This window comes from Sander lucioperca, chromosome 3 (assembly GCF_008315115.2).
Source record: "Sander lucioperca isolate FBNREF2018 chromosome 3, SLUC_FBN_1.2, whole genome shotgun sequence".
Classification (NCBI taxonomy): domain Eukaryota; kingdom Metazoa; phylum Chordata; class Actinopteri; order Perciformes; family Percidae; genus Sander; species Sander lucioperca.
In genome coordinates this window covers 12386037-12409584 of record NC_050175.1, presented here as the reverse complement: position 1 = coordinate 12409584, position 23548 = coordinate 12386037, and the positions used below count along the sequence as shown (strand labels likewise).

Here is a 23548-nt window from a genome sequence, read left to right as displayed (position 1 = left end):
ATTCTGCAGACTGTTGTTTCTTTGGTGAGACCTTCATTGAAATCAAGAGACAGCAATCGGTGTATGTTTACACTATTCAAGATCATTCATGGCTTTCTCATTCACCTGTTAGATTCCTGTCATTAGTGAAGAGAGGCAATGCAGTGCAGCAAATCCATCAACAATCCATCTGTTTCAGTTCAAACAAAGCGGGAGGAGTCGTCATTTAAAACTCAATGGAAGGTATCATAAATCACAAGCCTTATGTCAGCGGCCTTCTGTCATTAGTCTCCAATAAGATATGCATGGAAGCATTGTCCTTGAGAATTGTCCTGCCCAATAAGTAAGGATTTAAGAGTTTTCAACACATTTCTACCATAATATAGTCCTTGGGACATAGGTAGAGGGTTCAGTCAAAATAACAGGTTCCACAAGTCTTTTTTTTAACTCTACAGGATAACCTTTGCAGCATGAGAAGTCTTGTTAAATGACCTGAGACTCTTGTGTAGGTGTACAAATAACCTAAGTTTCATTCTGTGCTGTCTGGAAGAATAAAGGTCAAATTGACATTTATTTATACTTCTATGTGATGTAATCTTATATTAATCCTTCATGGGGACAATTCTCTTTTCACTTGCCCCACTTAAAGAAGTAGAGAGTGCAGGGTCAGACAGCATCTCTGGTGCTGGTAGGGATGTATGTATCGTAGGGCACTTCAGCAAAGTGGATGTTAGCTAAAAAGCACTTGGACGTCCCCTTCATCCAGGAGAAGGACAGAACTGTCAAACCATTGGACCACCCTGCTGACTACAGGAAAGAAAAATGTTTCTCTGAACTGACAGTAAAGAAAGACAGAAGGAAAGCTGGAGTCAAAGACAGAGCTATATATCCCAATTAGAAGTGGGCTTACCAGCATATATTGACATATTTTTGAAACACAGGATGTTATGCGGGAAAAAAAGAATCAATCAATCAAGATCAATTCTGAAATGCTCATAAACTGATGCTGAGTGCACCCAAACCCCAACCCATGGTAGCACACATGCAGTGGCTATTGATATTGGTTGATGAATTGAAGGCTATTTGGTGATTTAATGAATGAATGAATGATTTTATTATTGTGTCATGCATAAAAAAATATATGCCCAGCCCAAACAGACACCATTATTTACCCCAAAGGACAAGATACCAGAATAGCTGCATGAATTAATTAAACAAATAAACCTTTCTGTCGTTAAAATGAACGTCCACACTGTGAGCTACATCAAGAAATGTTCATTCTGCACAACCTCGGTGCCAAAATATCTTCGTGCAAGAGATCCAAAAGTTCAAATATAAAATTTGGCTTCAAAACTTTTATTATAACATTGTGTATGTATCACTAAATAAAAAATAAAGAAAAAAACAAAAAAACATCTTTAAGTATTATTTGTTAAGAGTTTACTACTGAAAAACTCAGCTGATCTGCTCCATCAAGACTGTGTGTGGTTTGATCAGATTTGATTGACAGTAAGAGCCCACAAGCTGATTCGAATGCTGCTAAATCCTGATTGGTACACAGGAGTACGTGTCATCACCTTTTTCCAACGGAGCCCCACCCACTTCAGACCAGTGAGATAAGCACAGAGAAAGAAAGAAATAGGCTACAGAAATCTCTCAACCTGTTCTAACTTTTGCAGAAAACAATATTTTCACTCAAAATAGTCATCATAGTCATCACTCATAGTTAGAGGGTTATTGAGAAAACAGAAAATGCTTTTTTAGGGTCTTTAATATGAAAGATTTTTTTTTCTGTCCCATAAACCTCCCAATTAGGAAAATAGTAAAATATTAAATTTTTTTTATTATATTTTTTAGTATCGTAATCTAATTTCAGTAGGTTGGCGTTTTTACCAATTCCAAGACATGTTATAACAAAGCAGACACATCCTGTCTTGGGAAACTAAAGGAACTAGTTAAAATCAATGAAAGGGTTGATTTGTAGCCAATACAAGCTTGTTGTGATCATTAAGGGGAAAATTTGCACCACTGACCAGTTTTCTCCTTGTTTTATCAGATTAGCTCGCTATAGGTTGCACATTTTTTTTGCAGTGCAGTGTGCCTCCTATCAGTGACTGTGTTCCTCAGTGTGGCTCTGCCTCCCTCTCTCTGCTCTCTGCTTCTCTCCAGAGCTGCGGATCTGCTTTCACTCTTCCCACTTACTCCTCCTGTCTGCTCCGCAGCGCTGCTGCTGCTGACCCTGGATACCATTTCAATTTGTCATTTGAAACAGGATGAAAGCCAATTTTTGTGTCGTTCTGCCCACATGTTCCTTCCTTCTGTTTCTTCTGCCAGGTGAGTAGCCTAATAAGCTACTACTTTAACACATCACCGTCTTATTACTTAGCCTACTTGTTGCTTTACTTAGCCTAAATGTGTTGAATAATATTGCCAAAATTAATGATTTTTTTTTTTACTTTACTTGCTATTGTTATTTTTTTTATTTAAAGGGATGCATTTATAGATGACAATTATTATTCTATTATTCTACACTGAAGAAAAACTCAAAAAGAAATCAGACCAACAAAGCATGATTGAAGGTAGACTGGGATTTGAAACAAGTGGTTAATACAGTTTACAGGTTAAATCAGGGCCGTAAATATAGACAGTGGGGCCTGTAGGGGGGGGCATCGACAGAGCGGTCCCTCCATCAATGTTTTGGGCAAAGAGCGAGACTTGCGAGTGATTTCAATTTCCACCTTGGAAATACGTGTTCAAAGAACTTACGTTAAATGAAAAATGGTGCAGTTTGCTATACATGCCCTCGAAAAGGCAAACACAGCTCACAGCTGTTTTTTTTTTTTTTTTTTTAATAGTCAGGAGCAATCTATAAAAAATGATATGCTTATTCTACATAAACTACTAAGATGATTCAATTAAATGCAGGGGTGCAAACTCACCAGGGTTAAAAAAGGTAACAAAGATGCCCCCATATCAGTTTTAAAAATGTGGATTACCGGGCGATTTTAGCATGGGGATATAGAGGAAAAACTCACCCTAGAATTAATGTAATTGCTGCTACAAATGTAAAAAAGAAAAAAAACAATCATCAGAGCGACACAAATCACAAAAACAACCTATTTTGTGGTGACAATTTTATCCACTTTAAATGAATATTTTTTTATTTCTTTGGTATTTTTGTCATATACAGATATGCAAAGATGTTAGCTGGGTAATATGTTGATGTCCAATGTCAAGTCTCTATTTGATCATGTGACAAGACGATACAATATACGGTGGCTAGTTTAGGCACAAAACCTGTCAAGTCTGACTGAGCACATCTGCAAGCCGAACACCTAATGGCATCGTGTGTGTGTGTGTGTGTTCCTAGTGTGCACTAGGGCCAGTCATAATAGCATGCACTGGGGCCCGTCGTAACTACCTCACCCATAACAAATTTACTTAAATATGAAGACATGCACTGCTCCCCTGGAGTGATCACAAACCAGCAATCATCTGGTTGTTAGTCACCTCGTAACCAAGCTGTACTGTATAACCCACTAAAGCACATTGCAGTGATAGCTCAATGTCTGACCCTCTGCTCTTGTTCAGGGGGCTCCTCTTCAGATGCAGAGCACAAGCTCTTCTCTGTGATATTCTCCAACTACAACCAGTACATACGACCAGTGGAAAATGTGACCGACCCAGTTGTTGTACAGTTCGAGGTGTCCATGTCACAGCTAGTCAAAGTGGTAAGTAGCCTACAAAAGGCCTTTAGACATTAAGCTGATGTCTATAGTACATGTGAGTCATGGGCTACTGTTTCATCACAGTCAGACATACATATATCACTCTGCTTAATGAGCAGTCATGACCAGGGATGTGCACAGACATTTGGGGGGCAGGGGCTAAAAAATTATAATTATAATTATTTATTCAAAAAAACATGTTTTTTTCAAATGTTAACGATACTAACACAACTCTGACTTCCTTACCAATTTATTTTAATTGGGACTCAACAAGTCTAATCCCCTGACTGGATATTTTGATTTTGACGATTAGTTTGACAGGAAAGCTGTGCGCAAACAGGATATATATTCATTTATTAAAAAAATAAAATAAAACTCCCAAGAAAAAGGGCACTTTCTCTCGAGGAAGAAAAAGGGCAGGTGCTCAAGCCCCGTTTGATGTCTATGTGTGCACATGCCTGGTCATGACCTGAGGAAAATAAAAAAGGAATAACATAGACAGCAAATGTGGAGGGTCTGAGCATACGAAGAAAAAAAAAGTTTGTGTTGATTTGTGAACTTTGGGCAACAACGTTTTAGAGAAAGGGACAATTGCCATTTGAGACACGTAAGATACACAGTAACCCCTTGTTTAAAATCCTCAGGAGGGAACTAAATGAAAGAAGGAGTGGTCTGGCTGTTTGTCTGGCCAAAGCAAGATGTGGAATGTCAGCTGTCTGAGTACATCTCAGTTTAGGCAGCCTCTATAACTCAATCACTGCCACTTCAGATGAGCACCTCTGGATTTAACAGCATGTTTTGCTGGCACTTGTTGGCACTTGTTGACTGCAGACGGAGAAAACAGAGACTCAGACACGTCTAGAGCAGATGGTGATAATTAAGCAAAGAGGCTTCTGTTGAGGACAGGGAGGACAGCTTCAATCACAAAATGAACAACCTTGGATGTATTGTTCTCTATCACATTACCCCTCTGCTTGTGTTGAATGACAAGAGGAGATGCTCATCAGATCTTTCATCTGAGACATTTTACTAAAATTATCCCCCAATCCCCAATCAAATTGATTTATATTAAAAGGAAAAGTTAATACTTTTGGGAAACCCACCTAATTAAGTTCTTGTTGAGAATTACATGAGACGAATACCGCTCTCATGTGTGTATAGTAAATAAATAAGCTACAGAAAGGAGACTCAGTAGCTTAGCTTAGTATGTAGATTGAATGTATTTCCCAAAATGTTCCACTTTTATTTAAACATTAATATTCAATCAAAAAAGTTATTAGTCAATAGTAGCTAATAGCATAAATGTCACAATGTATGAAGTCATAGCTATACACAAGGTTTATTCTAGACAGTTTGAATGGATATGTGGGGCCTTTCTTTTGTCTATTGCCAACAGGCAAATTCTTTCCTTTATTTTTTTCTGAAGAGCTAGATAAGTATTAAAAACCTGTCTGATCTAGAGATGTCAAAAAGATAACGTATGTTTAGTTTTATTCTCCTTAACGCAACTGATGTAGCAGACTGCAGTGCTCCCCGTGCTGATGGATGACTATTATTTTCCTCCCCACACCTGGTGCTCCTAACACAGATGAAATTGGTATGGTCAGCCTACAGCAGTTACAGCAGGGCTAAATGAGCTCATTTAGACCATCAATAGCTCATTGCCCGTGGTGGCTGAGTCATCATCTCCCAATCAGGCATCTCACACAGGCTCTGTGTTTGTGGGTTTTAGAACAGGGGGCACAGTGGTAACAGAGGCTGTTTTTCAAAGAAATAGTTGGAAACGAAAATTTGCTTATTCACTTTCTTGCAAGAGATAAGAAAATTGATGCCACTCTGAGAGTCGTATCGATCGTCTCACCTTACTCACCTTACTAGCGTAAATTTCACACTATTCCTTAAAATGTTAGGTTTGATCACCACATCAGATCATGTGGTCAACTATGTTTGGTGTGTATATTCGCAAGGTAGCAGGTGAAATGATGCTACTCCTGCATTTCGACCATTCCAAAGATCATACTGTTACCATAAGATGCACCGTCTGATGCCTGCACACTGGCTAGCACAGGATGCCCAGCAGAGAAGTCGCAGTCGGTGTCCAATTCCTCCACGCTTGCCTTGGTGCCCCTCTGATGCAGAGATACAGATGGACGCAGAGATGGTCTTGCTTGTCATAGCCGTAGGTGGTAGCTGTGGTAGCCATCTTCACCTTGTGTTTACTCTGATGATCTCAACCATAATATACTGTGTTTCCATTCTGCCCATGCACTTGGTGGTGATAAGATACAGAACGTGTGCTTTGGCTATTATAGTGCTGTAAAATCCCCAGTCTCCCAAAGATAATTTGATAAAGATTGTCCTACCGCCTTCTGTCCACCTGTGTTTACCAGCCATGTAGAACCTCTCCTGGATACTAAATGGTAACATCAATGGTTCCTGAGATTGGTTGTTTAACGGTCTAAGTCACCAAACACCCACAGTTTTTCTCCCTTGCTCCATTAGTCCCTCTGCTCACGCTTTACCACTGAGTTGTTAGAATTAAAGCTTAAGGTTGTGCTGGGACCCCCTGGCTCCAGCTGTCATGTTATGCTCCAGATGTGAAGGACCCAGGTGGGCCTCTCTTAAAGTGCTCGTATTATGCTCATTTTCAGGTTCATAATTGTATTTAGAGGTAGTATCAGAATAGGTTTACATAGTTTAAGTTTCAAAAAACCTGTGTGTTGAGCTCTCCATTTTAGCTACCGAGTGGGTCTTCTCACTTCTGTTCCATCTTTGTTGGGAGTCGCACATGCACAGCACCTAGGTCAGTCAGTTGCAGAGTGTGAGGGCATGCCACACTAGCAGCTAGGCGAGCATTATATTGTGTGTTACAAAGTGACGCACGTTCGTCACAGAAGTAAAGGCTGGACTACAATAGAGCTGTTTGGAGCAGTTTGTGAACAGTGTTTTCTGTTGGAGATGGTAAGTCCCTTTGGGGTGGACTTTGGGCTTTTTCATTTTGTAAACCTATAACATGCACAAAAAAGATATATAACACAATTAAGGAAAGGGAAAAAGCCAACAAGCATAATATGAGTGCTTTAATACTCTTGTCCGATTTACACAGAGCTCTGACCCTGGGGAAAGCAAACAAACAATCCTCACTGGTGAATTGGATGATCGCATGTGACAGTCCTGTTTGAACTTTTAGATGTTAACATTAATGCTTTTGTTCTTTACTTAAATGTCTTCATTATCCATTCTATTCTCAGGATGAAGTCAATCAGATCATGGAGACAAATCTGTGGCTGAGACATGTAAGTTTATGATGCATGACTGTGCAAATGGACCTTGAGCAAGGACATCAAGTATGGATCCAGCCTTCTGTCATACATGATTCTTTGGGACTACACTGACATGCTGAATTATTCATGGAAGGAAGCTTTTTAAACAAATGGATCCTTCTTGTCCTATTTTTTGGAGAAAAAAAGAGAGAAGAAAATCCTATGAACCAAATGAGACCAAGATTTCATGGTCAATTATTATGATACATAATTTTGTAGTTTGACAGTGGTCTGGAATTTATGTCATACTTGTCCATAATATTGTTTTTGACACTGTGACAGAAACCTCTATGCATCTGCAGCACACTGAACCTAAAATATAAAACAGATTTTACCTTAGCTGTATTTCATAATCATATAGAAAAAGTATACAAAAAAAGCAGTCCATACACGCTGTATGGCTTGATGGTTTTGCCATTTACTCCCAGTCCCACATGGTGTCTTTGCTGCCATGATGTAAAGTGTAGTGATCCAGTTGTGAATCAAATGAGGCAGGGCATGTCTCTAGGTCCCACATTACAAGTGCTGAGCAAATACACATGTGTGCTGGAGCCATGTTCATGCTAAAGAGTTGAGGTGTAATTGCTGTAATTGAGTCTCTCTAACCAATGTATATATTTCCCCTGCTGACCATCCAAATCTTACAACATACTTTAGATAATTACTGCTTCTTATTTAAGTGAAATGATTGCAGCTCTCTGAGGTTACTTTACCATTGTTGCTTTATGAGTCTCACAAGGATCAATGGCTGTCCTCAAGAGGGGGTCAAAAACAGTGGCCAAAAGGTCCATAAAACACACTGTAAACTGTGGTCCATTATATCTCCTCTCAGACTGCATAAGCTCTGTTTATATGCCAGTTGGAGATGACGACTTGTCGTTGTTTTTATGGGACATTTCACAATGTGTTTAAAATATAGACCGTATTTAAATATGGACAGCTTGTCAGCTGTGAAGCCAAAATGTCTCGTTTTCCACCCTGGTGGCAGGCTTCAGTAAAGGGCATAAACCCCACGCCCTCCATGTTAGCAGATGGGACATGGGCCAAACAAAAAAATCTAAGTACACCTCAAATACATTTTTAATAAAAAGGATTTATGTCATTTTATGTAGTTCTTGTCTTGCTGGTTTTTATGTTATTCCTTCTAATAATTTTGGTTTTAATTAGTTATTTGATTCTATAAAAATTGGAGTGAAACGTCATGATTGATTTGTGATTGGTCTGGCTTTGATAACGCAGCTCCACTGTCTGATCACTACTGCGCAGACTCTGGCTCCAAAATTACAAGATGGCAGCGCTCGTATCTGGGATTGTCTACATTGTCATTTTTGTCACTTATTTTTAATGTAAAAAATAATTATGTTTTTTTTTTAGATCTGGAATGACTACAAGCTCAGATGGAATCCAAGGGATTTTGGAGGCGTCGAGTTTATCCGAGTGCCGTCAAACAAGATATGGAAGCCAGACATTGTGCTCTACAACAAGTGAGCATAACAACACATTGATTGTTGGGTGCATTTAGAACAAAGGATTACAACAAAGATATCATTCTCCATTGCTCATTTTACATGGGTAATTTGTTGTTTGCATAATCTTAAGGGGGTGTATAGGAACATCTGAGGGTGTGATTTAGTAAGACCACAAGGCATCTTTTTTGATTAATATCACCATGACACAATAGTCAATTGATTAGATCCTTCAGTTTATCTTCAGTGACTCATCTGTCTCCAACCTTCCCTCTGTCTTCCTCTTTTATTCTCTCACTCTTTCTTTTTTTCTCTCTTCACAGTGCTGTCGGAGATTTCCAGGTCGATGACAAAACGAAGGCCCTGCTTCGTTACAATGGTGATGTTACCTGGATCCCTCCAGCCATATTCAAGAGCTCCTGCAAGATCGACGTCACTTACTTCCCCTTCGACTACCAAAACTGCACCATGAAGTTCGGCTCCTGGACGTACGACAAGGCCAAGATCGATCTGGTGTTAATTGGCTCAACCATCAACCTCAAGGACTTCTGGGAGAGCGGCGAGTGGACGATCATAGACGCCCCTGGTTACAAACACGACATCAAGTACAACTGCTGCGAGGAAATCTACACGGATATCACTTACTCTTTGTACATCCGCCGTCTGCCACTTTTCTACACCATCAACATGATCATCCCCTGCCTCCTTATCTCCTTCCTCACTGTGCTCGTCTTCTACCTGCCGTCTGATTGCGGGGAGAAAATCACTCTGTGCATCTCTGTCCTGCTATCTTTAACTGTCTTCCTCCTCGTCATAACAGAGACCATCCCCTCCACCTCGCTAGTCATCCCCCTGATTGGCGAGTACCTCCTCTTCACCATGATCTTTGTCACCCTTTCTATTGTCATCACTGTTTTTGTGTTGAACGTCCACTACCGCACACCAAAGACACACACTATGCCCTGCTGGGTGCGGACTGTGTTCCTGGGGCTGTTGCCCAGGGTAATGTTCATGACCAGGCCAGAGAGGGACCCCGAGACGGTGGCAGTGACCAGCAGTGTTCAGACGATGCATTCAAGGCCCTGTGCTGTGCATTCATCAGGTACTTTGCAGAAGCAGCACAAACCTCAGGCCCTGGCGTCAGGCCAGGCCAGCGTGGTGTCCAGCCTGACAAACCGCCAACGGATTTTCAACAACACAGAACTCTCCAACCTCAATAACGTAAGTGGCGAACCAGCCAAAGGTGCAGGCTCTGTGTTTTTGTGCTGTGAGGGCCGTTGCAACCATTGCTGGCACCAGAGATCCAGCAAACTGCCTGCAGACTCTGGGGGAGGGAGCGGAGGACTGGGCAGCCTGGGGGCGCTGACTGGAGGCAATGCTGTTGGGACCGGAGGGGAGAGTCAGTGCTCTAGCTCAGAGTCTCTAGATGGAGGAATAATGTCCCTGTTGCCCCTCTCCCCTGAGGTCAGGGAGGCTATTGAGAGTGTCAAATACATAGCAGAGAACATGAGACTACAGAATGAAGCAAAGGAGGTGAGTGCTCACAATCATAAAAAAATAGATTTTAAACCTTTATAGGTAATTTGCTTTCAACGAAGCTGTCATCACATCCTTGAAAATGTTTTGTTTGTCTGTTGTTTGTTCACTGTGATCCTCTCACAGGTTCAAGATGACTGGAAGTACGTTGCCATGGTGATCGACCGGATTTTCCTTTGGGTTTTTATCCTTGTGTGCATCATGGGAACGGCTGGCCTCTTCCTCCAGCCTCTATTACTTTGGGATGACATTTGAAATAGTTTGATAAAACAAATACTTCAATACCTTCGAACTGCACAGCATTCATCACTTATAAGATTCTCGCCATGGCTCGGACAATGCAGGGTGGATCCAAAGTCAAGAAGAAAAGATGACTGTGTCGGCCAAATGTTGATGCAAATGTATTAGTGACTATGTTTTCCCAGATTAGATGATTTATGTGTGATGAAGTGGTTTTAGGACTCACCATGAGGACATGGTGGTATGGAGGAAATATTTATTCATAATTCAAATTGAAAGTCCAAAGAGAAATTGAAAGTCCAAAGAGAAAACGAAGCGAGATCAAATTAAAAATATTATTATTTTTTTAAATTTTCCATTGATCAAATTAAAAAAATACATATATTTTTTTAATTTTCCATTTGGCTTTTCCATTTGGATTTAATATTTGGCTTTTGAATTTCAATTTAACATTGGCTTTTCCATTTGGATTTAATATTTGGCTTTTGAATTTAAATTTAACATTGGCTTTTCCATTTGGATTTAATATTTGGCTTTTGAATTTCAATTTAACATTGGCTTTTAATTTGGATTTAATATTTGGCTTTTCGATTTCAATTTAACATTGGATTTTCATTTGGATTTAATATTTGGCTTTTGAATTTACATTTAACATTGGCTTTTCATTTGGACTTGACACATGTCAATGTAAATGAGGAGGCGTGGCCCAAAGGCTGGTGGGAGGGTCTGAAACGAAAGGGGTGCAGAGGCACCTTATGAACAGCAGGGGGAGCTGACTGCTGGAGAGCACACTGTTGAGCATCTGTCTGCAGTTTGGCCACAAGGCTGGCTTATCCTCTTATTTCACATGATAGAAACTGATGATGTAGGCTAAACACAAACGACATTTCATGCAACAACCTGTGTTAGTGAGGACTAGGAACACATTGTCATCAATATTAACAAGGTTTGAAATGACCCATTTTTCAAATTTGGATATCGTTTCAAAATCGGAAATCAAATGAACGAAAAAGTAGCCTACACAGGCTGTACAAAAGGGCGTCAATCAGGAGTGATTGTTGTGAGTACGTGCCGGAGAATAGCGCGGACACGCACCTCACACTGACGCACCACCCGGAGAAAAAAGTGAGAGAAAGAAAAAGGAGAGGTCGCAGTTTGGACGATGACTACCCGGTTGAGATTGTGTATGTGTGTGTGTGTGTGTGTGTGTGTGTGTGTGTGTGTGTGTGTCCTCAAGATCTGACAACACACAGACACACGTAGCAGAGCTACCCACACCCATGTTTGTACTGTTGCTTAATTAAATAAAACATCAAAAGAGAGAAGTTGTCTCCGTCCGTGTTTTAAACAGACACACCTGGGGCGAAGTTGGAAACCAGAATCAGCTTTAAATACAGTCCTAATCTAGTCCTCACTAACACTAAATGTAATTATAGAATTAAATGTAAATTCAAAAGCCAAATATTAAATCCAAATGGAAAAGCCAATGTTAAATTGAAATTCAAAAGCCAAATATTAAATCCAAATGGAAAAGCCAAATGGAAAATTAAAAAAAATATATATATTTTTTTTAATTTGATCAATGGAAAATTTAAAAAAATAATAATATTTTTAATTTGATCTCACTTCGTTTTCTCTTTGGACTTTCAATTTCTCTTTGGACTTTCAATTTGAATTATGAATAAATATTTCCTCCATAATATGATGGTGAACAAACAATTGCAAAGACCATGGTAGTTATTTCATTGTGTACAAACTAGTTCTGCAGTAAATGACAGTATATAATGCCATGGCAACATCCTTGCAGAATCAATTATTTTGAAAACTAAATTATGGGAACAGTGATAACATTTACTGAACTTGAAGCACCTAATTTCACATTAAGCAAGTATGTACGTACATTCACAAATGCAACCATTATGCCACCAGAAAGCTCAATATTTGAATTACTATTATGTTTTATAACAATAAAATCTTGAACATCTTTAAATGTTAAGTCTTCATTGAGTGTCATGCCAAATTAATGTATTAATGTATTAATAAATGTGTTATGGAGATAACAGAAAAAAAGACAAATAACATGGATTGATTTGATGGATTTCCATGTTTCTGAGAACTAAGCAAGAATGTTGACTGTGTTCAAAGAGTGACATCATGTGGTAAGTATTTGCTACTGCAAATTATAACAAGGCCTTTAAAGGTATATGTCACCCATTTTGTCATCATCTCTGTTGTAACATATTCCCAGTTGTAACATGTTATGAAAATAAATACTAATATTTTATGCATTTAAAGCATAACATGCTGTTTGATCTGGATAGCATGAGCCTCTGGAAAGGGTGACATGAGAAAATGTCATCAAGGATTTTTTTGTTGACCTTGTGAATTGGATATTTACAATGCCCTGAAGGTATTCTAATTTCAAAGCGAAAATGCATCTATAAATATATACATTTTACTTCTGTTTTACTTGCATATTTCTGTAAATACATCTTAACAAAATCGTTATGTAAAGGTGTAAGGTGGAGCTCTATTGTATCTTCTCTGAACTACCAGTATTTCTGACACTGGAAACAAAAAGCTGTGGGATGTATATGTAATTTCAAGGAGGCCACGAGGCTCTGTTTGTTACTCTGTTCCACATCCTGTGTGGCCCCTTGGAGCTAACTAAGCTTATTGGATCACAATGAATATAGAGAACGAGTGATGAAGGACCTTATTGGATTCCTGTATTTTCTTCATCTAACCCTCCTTCCTGGCCATAATACAATTTTCTGCTCTTACTACACGGGGTCTGCACAGCCTCTTAATAGCTCAGTGCTTACACCACAGGTCTGATGCTGTCAGGGGTAAGGGTCAAATTCTCCCATGTACTTTATTTTTTTTATTTTGCTCCAGTTGCGGATATAATGTTCTGATGGATATTACACTTAAATCACAATCTCAATGTTAGGTACAAGCTACAAAACCCCTAAGTAAGTACCTACATGTACTGTGGGTCTCAGTGCTCAAAGAATCTCAGCGTCCTGCATGGGGTCTTATTATACAACAAAAAAATCAGAGCAGAAAGCGAGCTATGTGATTACATAGAAAATCTAGCCCATATTAAATTGAACGCTGGCAGGGAAGCACAGACAGATACTGTATATGAGCTCTCTGTCGCATCTGATAAGAAAACCCTAGGCTAATAAATGTAATTAAAGCTCACTCAGAACCCATGTGTGGCTGATCTGCAGGCGAGCAGGAGACCTGCTGAACAGATACTGTATATGATGTACCAAATGAATGAGCTTCTAAAGGTATCACTGAATGTTTTTTGATGTGTCCTATTGGGAAGGTACATCCTGCAAAAAATGTATATAAATACGGGGGAAGAGGAACAAAAATGAAAGAAAAAATGTACAAGTTTTACCTGCCAACAATCAACAACAGTTTTAAACTGATGCTATTTAATTTTGGAACAAAAGTGTTCAAATGTCACAAGACACCACATAGTGCACAGGAAGTGGTTTATTATAGTGTCTGCACATTTATTCTTTTAGCTGGCTGTGGGTGTAGACAAGAACCTGATAGGTGCCTGCAGGGTTTCACAAAGTGCTGTGGAGTCTATGGGTGTCACATTGCTTATAATCATGAACACAATCACCATTCTTCTGTGTAAGTATATTGACAAGTGATATGTTTAATTATTTGTTTGTATTTATAATTGAGTGAACCTTTGCATGCATGTACAGTATAAGGATTCATTTTACTTTTCTTTTTTTCAAGGTGTTCTTGCAAATCAGGTCACAAGTCAAACTAACGGTAAGCTTTTATTTAGGAAAACACATCTGTGTGTTGCATTCTCAACTATGATTGATTTGAATTGTATGATGTATCAATTCAAAGTCTGTTTCTGTTTCAACAACTCAATGTTACAGATATTTTTCCTGCGAGGATCCTGGCTCAACAAAAAGCTATAAGTGAGGACAGTGACCTTTATGTAACCTGCAGTACATTTGGGTTCAAGAAACAGATCGTGGTTTATGTTTATTTATGCAAGGATGACATTTGGATCAATAAAAATATGCAGAAGCCAGATCAAAATGACACCACCTTTATGATACACAGTGTTGGTCTTCATAACAGTGGAAACTACAGCTGTGTTTACTCCATTTGGAATAATTCGCTTCCCAAAGTAGCCATGAGGGGAGACAACGTCATTCAGATCCTGGTCATATGTAAGGATTTTCATCCCTGTGAAAGCATTGTGTCAATGTTTTTTTCTCTCCACTCATTTTGTCCTTCCTGCCGCACAGCCAATTTTCTCCCTGCAGATATTTCAGTCGCTGGGCCGTCCACTATCAGCGAGGGAGACCATGTGGCATTCAGATGTACTGTTTCTGACACCCTGCAAACACTCGGTAAATGTCAACTCATCCACTCTTACCTAAGGAGGAATGAGACCATCCTCCAAGTGCAACCATTTAATGTCACCCGCATGGAGGCGACTTTCACCATCAAAAGTGCCGTCATGAGGGATTCAGGCCATTACAGCTGCGTGGTGCTGCCATCTAAATGCATCCGAGAGCATGAGAAAACACTCTATGGAAATAACGCAGTATTACTCGAGGTCACAGGTGAGGGTACCAGCTGCTCATGGTTACAAAATGCAGAGCTTTAGATAGCACTTTCTTTTTCAGTAAGATTTTCTCTTTTCAAATGGTAAAAAATCTTTTGAAAAAGTGATGTCCTTTATGTGCCTTTTGCTTTCCAGTAAATTGGGTCCTCCCAGTGTTTATCTCTTGTGGAGTGATAACCCTGATTCTATCGCTGGGTCTGAGTCTGTGGTGGATCAACAAACGAGGTCAGAGGATCGGAAGGAAATCGAAAGGCAAATCACTCAATTTTAGAGTTCACATTTTGTATTAAAGTAGTTCTATCATTGACTGACAGACAACAAAAAGATCTGTTACTAGTAGGGCTGTCAAAATAATGCGTTAATTTCGATTAATTAATCTGAGAAAAAATAACGCGTTAAAAAAAAATAACGCAGATTAATCCATTCCATATTGACGTTTGACCCGGAGCCGTTCTAGCCACCATTCGACTGTAAAATGAAGGAGGGAGACGAGAATGTGCTGCCTGGATCATTAACTGGAACATTTACTTGTAAAAATCTTCTTCCTGCCAACCCTGGCTACCGAAATCTGGTGCCACTGATATGTCTGCGCTTCTCTCTGGTGCTCTGAAGACGATACAGGCAACACAAACACCGCTGCATGTGACGCTAGTTAACACTATACTCGACAGCAGCTAACGTTAGCCTACCGCTAGCTAGTAGCTGGATTAAACACGGTTACAATGCTGACAGCTAACGCTGAACGGTGTAAAGTTTGACTGTGTTTTACCAAAGCCCGTCTACAGAAAGCCGTTCCACTCCCTATTAAGCCCCAATGTACCTACTTTGGTTGCAGTTCCACTGGGGGTGATCACGGTCCAGTGCAAAATGAATGGGACCCTATGGAGCTAAATTTGTCTCTTTCGCCTGATTGTCGTTGAGAAATCTCAGATTTGATTGTAGTTTTTGCAAGTTCAACATGGATTATAGGTCAAAAGTTGAATGAACGAGTACTTATGCCCTTTCGATTTGTTACAGGTTGAGTCGTTGTTGCCCATAACACGCTAGCATTCTGCTAATAAATGCTGATTGGTCAGTGAAGGACTGATTACGATCGGAGATCCCGCTTGACGGCATCCGAAGCAGAACCAGAATGTCAGAGTGAATATTTCGGCGTGGTCTTTAAAACATTAGCAAACCTCTTTCTAGCACGTGTATTGACAGGGAGAGCCTAACCTGTCAGCTGTGTTGTCGATGCCTCGAGAGAAAAAAGGAAGCGACTCAGAGCTTGGCGTAAAGCAGTATCTCTGGCAGTATATGTGTATGACGTCATTGACATTTTAAAAGGCTTTTTAGAACAAAAAAAACACTTTAAAAAAATCTAACACCCAGCAGTGTGTATTTTCTTAGCCTCCCCTTTCGAATGCAACATTCAAATTACTAGACAAAAAATTATATCCTGAGAAAAGTGGATTTTGAGGGGTATAGCTCCATAGAGCCCCATTCATTCTGCACTGGCCTGTGAGCACCCCCTATATGGAACTCTGGTGGAACTGCAACCAGTTCAGAAGCCGGAAGTAACGAGAGAGTGGAACTTCTTCCCATATTAGAAATTCTTTGGTTTTACTGTGGAGGACTGTGACTCAACAGCGGGATGTAACAATCTGCAGCTGCCGAGCTGCAGTCGGAAAAACAACACAGACGGTGCGTTCAATGAAACTAGTAAACTACAGCTTCATGGTGCATTTGAAGTTATTGTAAATGTCCTTTTCCCATCTGGTGGTTGTTTTTGTCGTTCAACAGCAATTTACTAGTGAAATAAGTTATTGTTATACATTATTATTAAATCATTTAATTTTGACCATATGGCCTTAACAATAAACAAGCCGTTCTTTAATGTCACCAACTGTTGTTTAGTACCCTTTGTTTTCTTTTCTTTTTTTACTTTCTTAAAAAATATTGGTTCAGGCACCGTTAATTATGCATGCGATTAATTTTGATTAATTAATCACAGAGTCTGTAATTAATTAGATAAATTTTTTTAATCGATTGACAGCCCTAGTTACTAGTATTCAGATGTAACTTCTATTCTGAAGTGGCCTGTCACATCAATCACATCAGGACCTTTACTATATAGTATGCATGCTTTCTTTTACTTTAAAATTATTATTTTCCTATTTCAGCTGGCTACTCAGCTTCATCTAATCCATGGTGAGTTTTGACCCAGTCTCACTGATGCTGTCTAATGGATTTAAAAGCATTCCCAAACATATGAGCAGATAAGCAGAAAGTCATGTTTTTCATGTTTTCATTGCTGTGTTCAGCGATTTGTGCTAAAATATAATTTTTTTATATGCAGGATGTTTACAGTGAACTAATATATATATTGGATACACAACTGAATTTGCCACTGATGTGCCAAAGCTGAGTTGATTAAAGGGCTTGAATTGTGTTTTCTTACAGTGCGGCGAGTCAGCAGGCTAATGCAGACATGGTGGAGGAACAGCAGGTGCAGACAGAGGGAGAGGATCTGGACACACAAGAGGGTATGTTGAAAATGGAATTATAGTAAAGGCATACCCTGGGAAGTTCATAATGAAATGACCCATGATGACTTAGAAAGAAAACATAATCTAGCTACATTACGGCCTGTTATTACAACAATTCCTCTCCCAGGGTGTATAAAACATTAGGAACACCTCCATATTTGTTTTTACATTTTTCTAAGGAATAAAAATGGGTTTTTGCCAACTATCTCCTAACGTGGATCAAAACCTAAAATGCATGAAAGATTATGGCTTTTACATGCATTCGTGAGGTCATCCCAATTCCTGAACAACAGCCGGAGATCCCCATATTTTGTTACAGTAATTCTGTTTTGTAAAATTATTTTCGTCATGTCACGTCTTGTGCTCATTGTCAAAGCACTTTGTGACTTTCTTACGAAAAGTGCCAGTTATAATTATTTGTTGATTAGATTGACATGCATTTAAAGTGATAATAGAACAACATGTAAGCCATTTATTTCTCTCTTTTATACATTTTTCAATCTTTTTTTTATACAACTTTCAGGAGACTCTTTCAGCATGGAGGAGGAAGAAGAGTAAGACTATATATTCATTTTAATACAAATTATTTCAGTGTCACTTTTACGCATTTGGCAAGTAAGATTTGCTTTATGATGTCATATTATAAAGGTGTATGTGTATGTGTATTATAAAGGTGTATGTATTTTACCGCATGAGAAATAATAATTTGCTAAATGAAACTGACTACATTTATTGAAATACACAAACTTGAATTTGAGCTGAATAAATGTTATACATCCTTTACGGTTTCTATAATTCTTAATATAAAGACATGTCATTATGATTGATTGAAAACATTTCCTCAGGTATCAAAATACTGTGGCTGCTGAGGACTTCACTTACTCCGATGATTGTGAGGGAGTGTACAGTGTTGCGGGTAAGTGACAGCTTACTTTGCGCTATCGCAGAAGTGGTTTTTCTTTGCATATTGAAGATCAAGTCAATGACTTTGATTTCCAACATGCAGATGAGGTTGATGATGAGTACGATGACATTGATCAGATGTGTGCCAAGTGACACATTTTGAGTGCTAAAGGTACTGTAAAATGTATCATTATAGTGCGAAAGACTATAGACAGTTGGCAATGTGAGAAGTAGTCACTCATTAAATGCACCGCCTGTTCTTGTTATTTCGATTTCTTTTTTAATTGCACTGCTCAATAACAAAAAAACAGGGACAGAAATTCAGAATAATGCAAGTAATAAAGTATACAATAAAGTCTAGAAGGCATTACACAGTATGATGCTGCTTTTCCATTTCAGATGAGCAGGTTTTTCTGTTAGCGAGTTTAGTGCATCTTACAGGAAAACCACATCTTCATTTAAAGCAGTGGCGCAGATGTGAAGAGCATTTCGTAGCATGCTATCTGACTCACGAGAGCTAATTCTGTCATGACGTGAAATGAAAGAGTAAAAAAAAACAGAAGAATAAATACACGAGCGGTTTTAAACATTCACGGCATTTACCCGCTTTTTATGTGTGAACTTCTCACCACAGATGATCCACCACCTGCAGAACCAAATCCGGCATGTTTGTATGCCAAGTCCTGCAGACATAGAAAAACACCAGATCCAGGCCTCACCTGATTTTATTTTCACTTAAATGCAAAACTGGAACACCTGCCTGTGATGTTTTGTTCAGTCTGTGTCTCATGAAATTAAGGAAATGTTAATAATTAGAATGGATGAATGAAGATGTTTTCTGAAAGTGCAGTGGCTGTCGAACATCTGAACTTTACATTATTACAGTCCACCATAACAGCAATATAGCAGGAGGTTGGATAGAAAATGTCCTCATACATTCAATTCTTATAAGGATCCTTTCTTTGTTGAGGGGCGAGATTACCTTTCGCATATTTAATGAAAAGACTGGGTGTTACTGCTTTATAAAATATACTACAATTTGTTTTCAGTAATAAACACGGCAGGTGTTGTAAATTGTGTTGATTGATTTGAATTTGTATTAAACATTGTAGAAAACAAATCATTCCTCTTGTTTCATTTAATCAGACACATTTGTATGTTGTTGTCTCCATTGTCCATGTTTGTTTTGTAACACTGTCTAATCAGTAATCTAGTAGCCACCTGCATTCATTGTTACCACAGTGTCCCCTCATGGAAGTTCAAGCCAAGAGAGCAATGACCAATCTGATAAGAAAGGCACTCCATCAGCAGCAGTGATTGTAACGACTAACCATGTTGTTCAGCTGATGAGCTACCACTCAAGAGGAGCATCCAATATCTGTGTCGCAGCTGCTTTCCTCCCCTCTCTCATTACTGCCGCAGCTCCTGTGGGAACGGAGGAGCTGATGGAAAGAATGAAGTAACGATTTTGTCATCAAACAATAGGGAGCAGCATTGTGCAATGCTGGAAATGTTCAACTTTCATTTCATTTTATTATTTATCTCGAACAATCAACAATGTTGCAAATGAAAACAAAACAAAAAAATTAAAACCACACAATGAAACACAAGCATTCATAATATAACAAAAACCAAATAAAAAATTAAAAAGTATTATTCCGAGAAGGAGCATGCAGAAGCAAATAGCTAATTTGGTCCTGCCCCTATTTCACAAAATCATATTATTACAAAGCAAATAGACATGCAAATACAGCATACAATTTTTCAGGTTTTACAATAACTTACAACAATACAACAAAATACAACAATACCAAACAATTCCATTCCTGCATTTCGGTCTATTCTTTTCTGTATTGGTCATTGGTTTCTTTAATCTATTTTTGAACTGAATGATATTATGGCCCTGTTTGTTGTCATTGTTCAGTCCATTCCATAAGGTCACCCCACAGACTGAAACACACATGCTTTTAACAGCAGTACGCACAAGAGGTTGTTTGAACATACATTGTCCTCTTAGATGATATCCCCGTCTCTTTCATTAAACATTGCGCATATGTTACATGGTAAATTATTTTCTTTAACTTTAAACATAAATTGTGCAGTTTTAAATTTAACATTGTCCATAAATTTCAGAAAATGTGAATTAAAAAACAGATGATTAGTGTGCTCATAATACCCGCTGTGATTTATTATCCTGATTGCTCTTTTTTGCAATGTGCAAATATTTTGTAAGTAGCTTTTGTAGGTATTTCCCCAAACTTCCACACAATATAACATATATGGTAAAATAAGTGTGCAGTATGTAATGTATTTTGGTTCAATATGTATCTAGTTTTGCTCAATATACCAACACTCCTGGCCATTTTCATGCACAGATAATTACTTCTGTACACAATTCTGTTCATATACATATTTTAATATATTTCATTTGTGTATTTCCTGTTATGGACCTACTTGTGAGTCTGAAATAAAGATACAATAATATTATTATAGAGGCTTTAACTGTGAGCCATGTCAACTGTTTTTCACTGCGATTTTTCTTCTGAACATGTGAGGTCACCTTACGTACCAGATCACGTGGAAGAAAAACTATCTCAGGTTTTACCTACCATTAAGCCTTAAAATGTAATAAACGTGTTACTCATAATGAGTGACTGCAGTATTAGCAGCCTGCATTGAAAGAAAACATCTAATCAAACAGCAAGTGGCTCAGTCAACCTCTAATCAGCATTTCTAAGTGCTTGCTCTGCCTGCCTAACCTGAATCTGGATTGTGTCACACTGGTTTTCACCCTGCCCCTCCTTGGAAGAGGCCTGGCCTATTCTCATTGTTACACAGCTTTGAGGAAAAACTCTTACACAACCAATCTTTATCCTACATGGAAAAGTAGAATTACAAATTCCTGTTATTCAGTGAAGGCTCACATATGCATCCAAACCATCACTGCTGTTCCTTGAATGGGACCATTAACCAGTGCACATGGGTGTACCTGTTTTATGTTGTATTTTTCGTTTTATGAAAATGTAATGAATTCCATTTCAGTTAATTAAAAAAATAATCCGTAACGACATAATCACGTATAATGTTTTTGTAGAACGAGCAGGACAGAGGTCAGTGATTGTCATTTCTTATTGGTTTTTCTTTTCATACATTTCTCAAGACACACATATCTGACAAACACTAGAGGGAGAAAAGTAATCACTGCAACAGTAGCCAGGAAAGATAGAACTACATCTACAGAGTGGTAGGAATACCAGGGCATTTTGTAGGACTCTGTTCTCAGGTGAGCTGCACCTTTGTGTCTCATGACAAACTCTATCCAGAAGAGGGCGTTATCTAGCGGCGTTATTGGCTGATCTCTGTGCAGCCTGGAGAGTCTCTGCATGTTCATCCTGTAGGAGGGCTCATTCAGGACTTCCTGAATGGCCTCTACGAAGTTGTTGTCTTTATCCACTGTATTAATGGTAAGAAGCGTAGCCGCTCCTCTCTCTTTTAGGCGCAGCAGGTTGTCATATTGGTCGAAAAACACAGGTAGACCCACAACCGGGACTCCGTGATACATTGCTTCTTGAACTCCGTTTGTTCCTCCATGAGCTACAAATAGTTTCATCTTGGGATGTCCTAAAAGATCATTCTGTGGCATCCAGTCGACTATTAAAGTGTTGTTGCCCAGAGTGGCTGGTCTGTCACCTTTATGCCTCCAGATGACTTTCTGGGGTAATTTAGCAAAAGCTGCAGCGATCACGTTTGTTATATCAGCAGGAAGTTCACTCACAAAAGTCCCCAGAGACATGATAATGACCCCATGCTCACCAGAACTCTGTACAAACTCCTCCAGGTGTTCAGGAAGAGGTTTTGCTGGTTCGCACTGGAATCCGCCAATATAGATAACATTAGGCATGGTGGGTCGAGGGAACTCAAAGACAAAGTCCACTCTCATGAGCCACAGATCTGCTCCCTGTAATAAGTCACTATATCTGACTTCTGGGCCAAAGAACTGATCACAAACAGCTTGATATTGAGGGTGAATTAAAAATCCATCCTGAGCTTGCCAAATGACAGAGAAAATGAGATTTTTGACTCTTTGTATGAAAGTCATTTTGTCTGACAGTCCTGAACCTGTCAATGGGATATAAGATAAAGGAGAAGGTGCAATGGCCATATGTCCTTCTCCGCTAGTTATCCACCGCACATTATAGACCAGAGGTAGCTTAAGAGCATGAGCCAACATTATACCTGTACCCCATGCTGGGTCAGTAAGGACCAGGTCATACTTACTCTCATTTAAACTATTCATTAAATATTTATCTTTAAACATGTTAGTAGCAAATTTGCACATTATTCGATGCATGTTAAACATGGCAGTAAACATCTCAGCCTGCAAACTTGCAAAGCTCCAAAGTGAGCTCTCTCCCCTTTCTATATCAATGATCTTTTTTATGATTGAGTTAATGAAGTCATGATTAAATGCTTCAGTGACAGGAACTGTGATGGTCCGGTAGTGCGGAGAGTTATCCTGGATGTACCAGCTTTTATTGGTTCGTACCACAACAACAGAGTGTCCTCGAGAGTGGAGGGCTTTGATCATAATGTCCATGTTCACCCAGTGGCTTCCCTCTAAAGGAACAATCAAAATCTTCCCTCCATGACAAATTCTCCACGACAAGAACACAATAGATAATAAAAGTAGAAAAGCTGCATTTCCTTGGGAGGGCATATTTAACCTGAAAGGCAGAAAAAAACAGCATTTTTAATCCCTCCGGATAAGAAAACTAGCTTTAAATGGCATAAAAATACACGTATTACATACGTAAGATTAAACGGCAACATACCTGTTTTACATGAAGTAGCTCCGAGCATGCATGTGCGTCAATGTTGGTGTGAAAGACCAAAGTTACCACTGAATATATAACTATAAGTTCCAGAAAAGCTTATATAAGGGGATTATAGATAAACTTTTCTTTGGGCTTTTCTTCAGGGATTGACAACAATGTGGCCTCTTTGTTGAAGCTGTGGGCAGAAATGTGTTGGAGCTACTTATTTGTACCTCCTTGTGTAAATACTGTTCTGATTATGATGATTATATATATATAGTCAATGACAGTGGATTTTGAAAGGTATGCACATACAAAATCACCAATAAGATGAAAAGCCTTTGTTACTTTAATAGTTTCATATTGTATTTTGTTAGATGCCAAAGTACATGTAAGTTGGTGTAACATGT

The 23548-nt window shown here is 38.9% G+C and overlaps 3 protein-coding genes across 5 annotated transcripts; 2 read left to right on the top strand and 1 right to left on the bottom strand.

Annotated features, from left to right (window-relative positions):
- Positions 1 to 2157: 2157 nt before the first annotated feature.
- chrna3 (cholinergic receptor, nicotinic, alpha 3) lies at positions 2158 to 10507 on the top strand. The gene is made up of 6 exons (XM_031281595.1): positions 2158 to 2313; positions 3571 to 3710; positions 6959 to 7003; positions 8405 to 8514; positions 8820 to 10029; positions 10159 to 10507. Exons 1-6 carry the CDS (start codon positions 2253 to 2255, stop codon positions 10285 to 10287), a joined length of 1695 nt encoding a protein of 564 aa, XP_031137455.1. The 5' UTR covers positions 2158 to 2252; the 3' UTR covers positions 10288 to 10507.
- Positions 10508 to 13845: 3338 nt separating this feature from the next.
- On the top strand, positions 13846 to 19910 carry LOC116037602. Of its 3 annotated transcripts, XM_031281547.1 has the most exons (11): positions 13846 to 13929; positions 14041 to 14076; positions 14193 to 14492; positions 14571 to 14897; positions 15029 to 15118; positions 17056 to 17083; positions 17336 to 17418; positions 17945 to 17975; positions 18267 to 18337; positions 18428 to 18496; positions 18959 to 19060. In XM_031281547.1, the coding sequence occupies exons 1-10, from the start codon at positions 13881 to 13883 to the stop codon at positions 18475 to 18477; spliced, it is 1065 nt and encodes a 354-aa protein (XP_031137407.1). In that variant the 5' UTR covers positions 13846 to 13880; the 3' UTR covers positions 18478 to 18496; positions 18959 to 19060. The 3 variants fall into 3 exon arrangements, with proteins under 3 accessions (XP_031137407.1, XP_031137406.1, XP_031137408.1); XM_031281546.2 differs by lacking the exon at positions 18428 to 18496 and having other exon boundaries at positions 14571 to 14891; positions 18959 to 19910; XM_031281548.1 differs by lacking the exons at positions 17056 to 17083; positions 17336 to 17418; positions 17945 to 17975; ... (1 more) ...; positions 18428 to 18496; positions 18959 to 19060 and having other exon boundaries at positions 14571 to 14891; positions 15029 to 15211.
- A 1266-nt stretch (positions 19911 to 21176) lies between these two features.
- Positions 21177 to 23317, bottom strand: LOC116037595 (UDP-glucuronosyltransferase 2B4-like). The gene is made up of 2 exons (XM_031281535.2): positions 23157 to 23317; positions 21177 to 23048 (listed from the first exon to the last, which is right to left on the bottom strand). The coding sequence occupies exon 2, from the start codon at positions 23039 to 23041 to the stop codon at positions 21446 to 21448; it is 1596 nt and encodes a 531-aa protein (XP_031137395.1). The 5' UTR covers positions 23042 to 23048; positions 23157 to 23317; the 3' UTR covers positions 21177 to 21445.
- Positions 23318 to 23548: the final 231 nt, after the last annotated feature.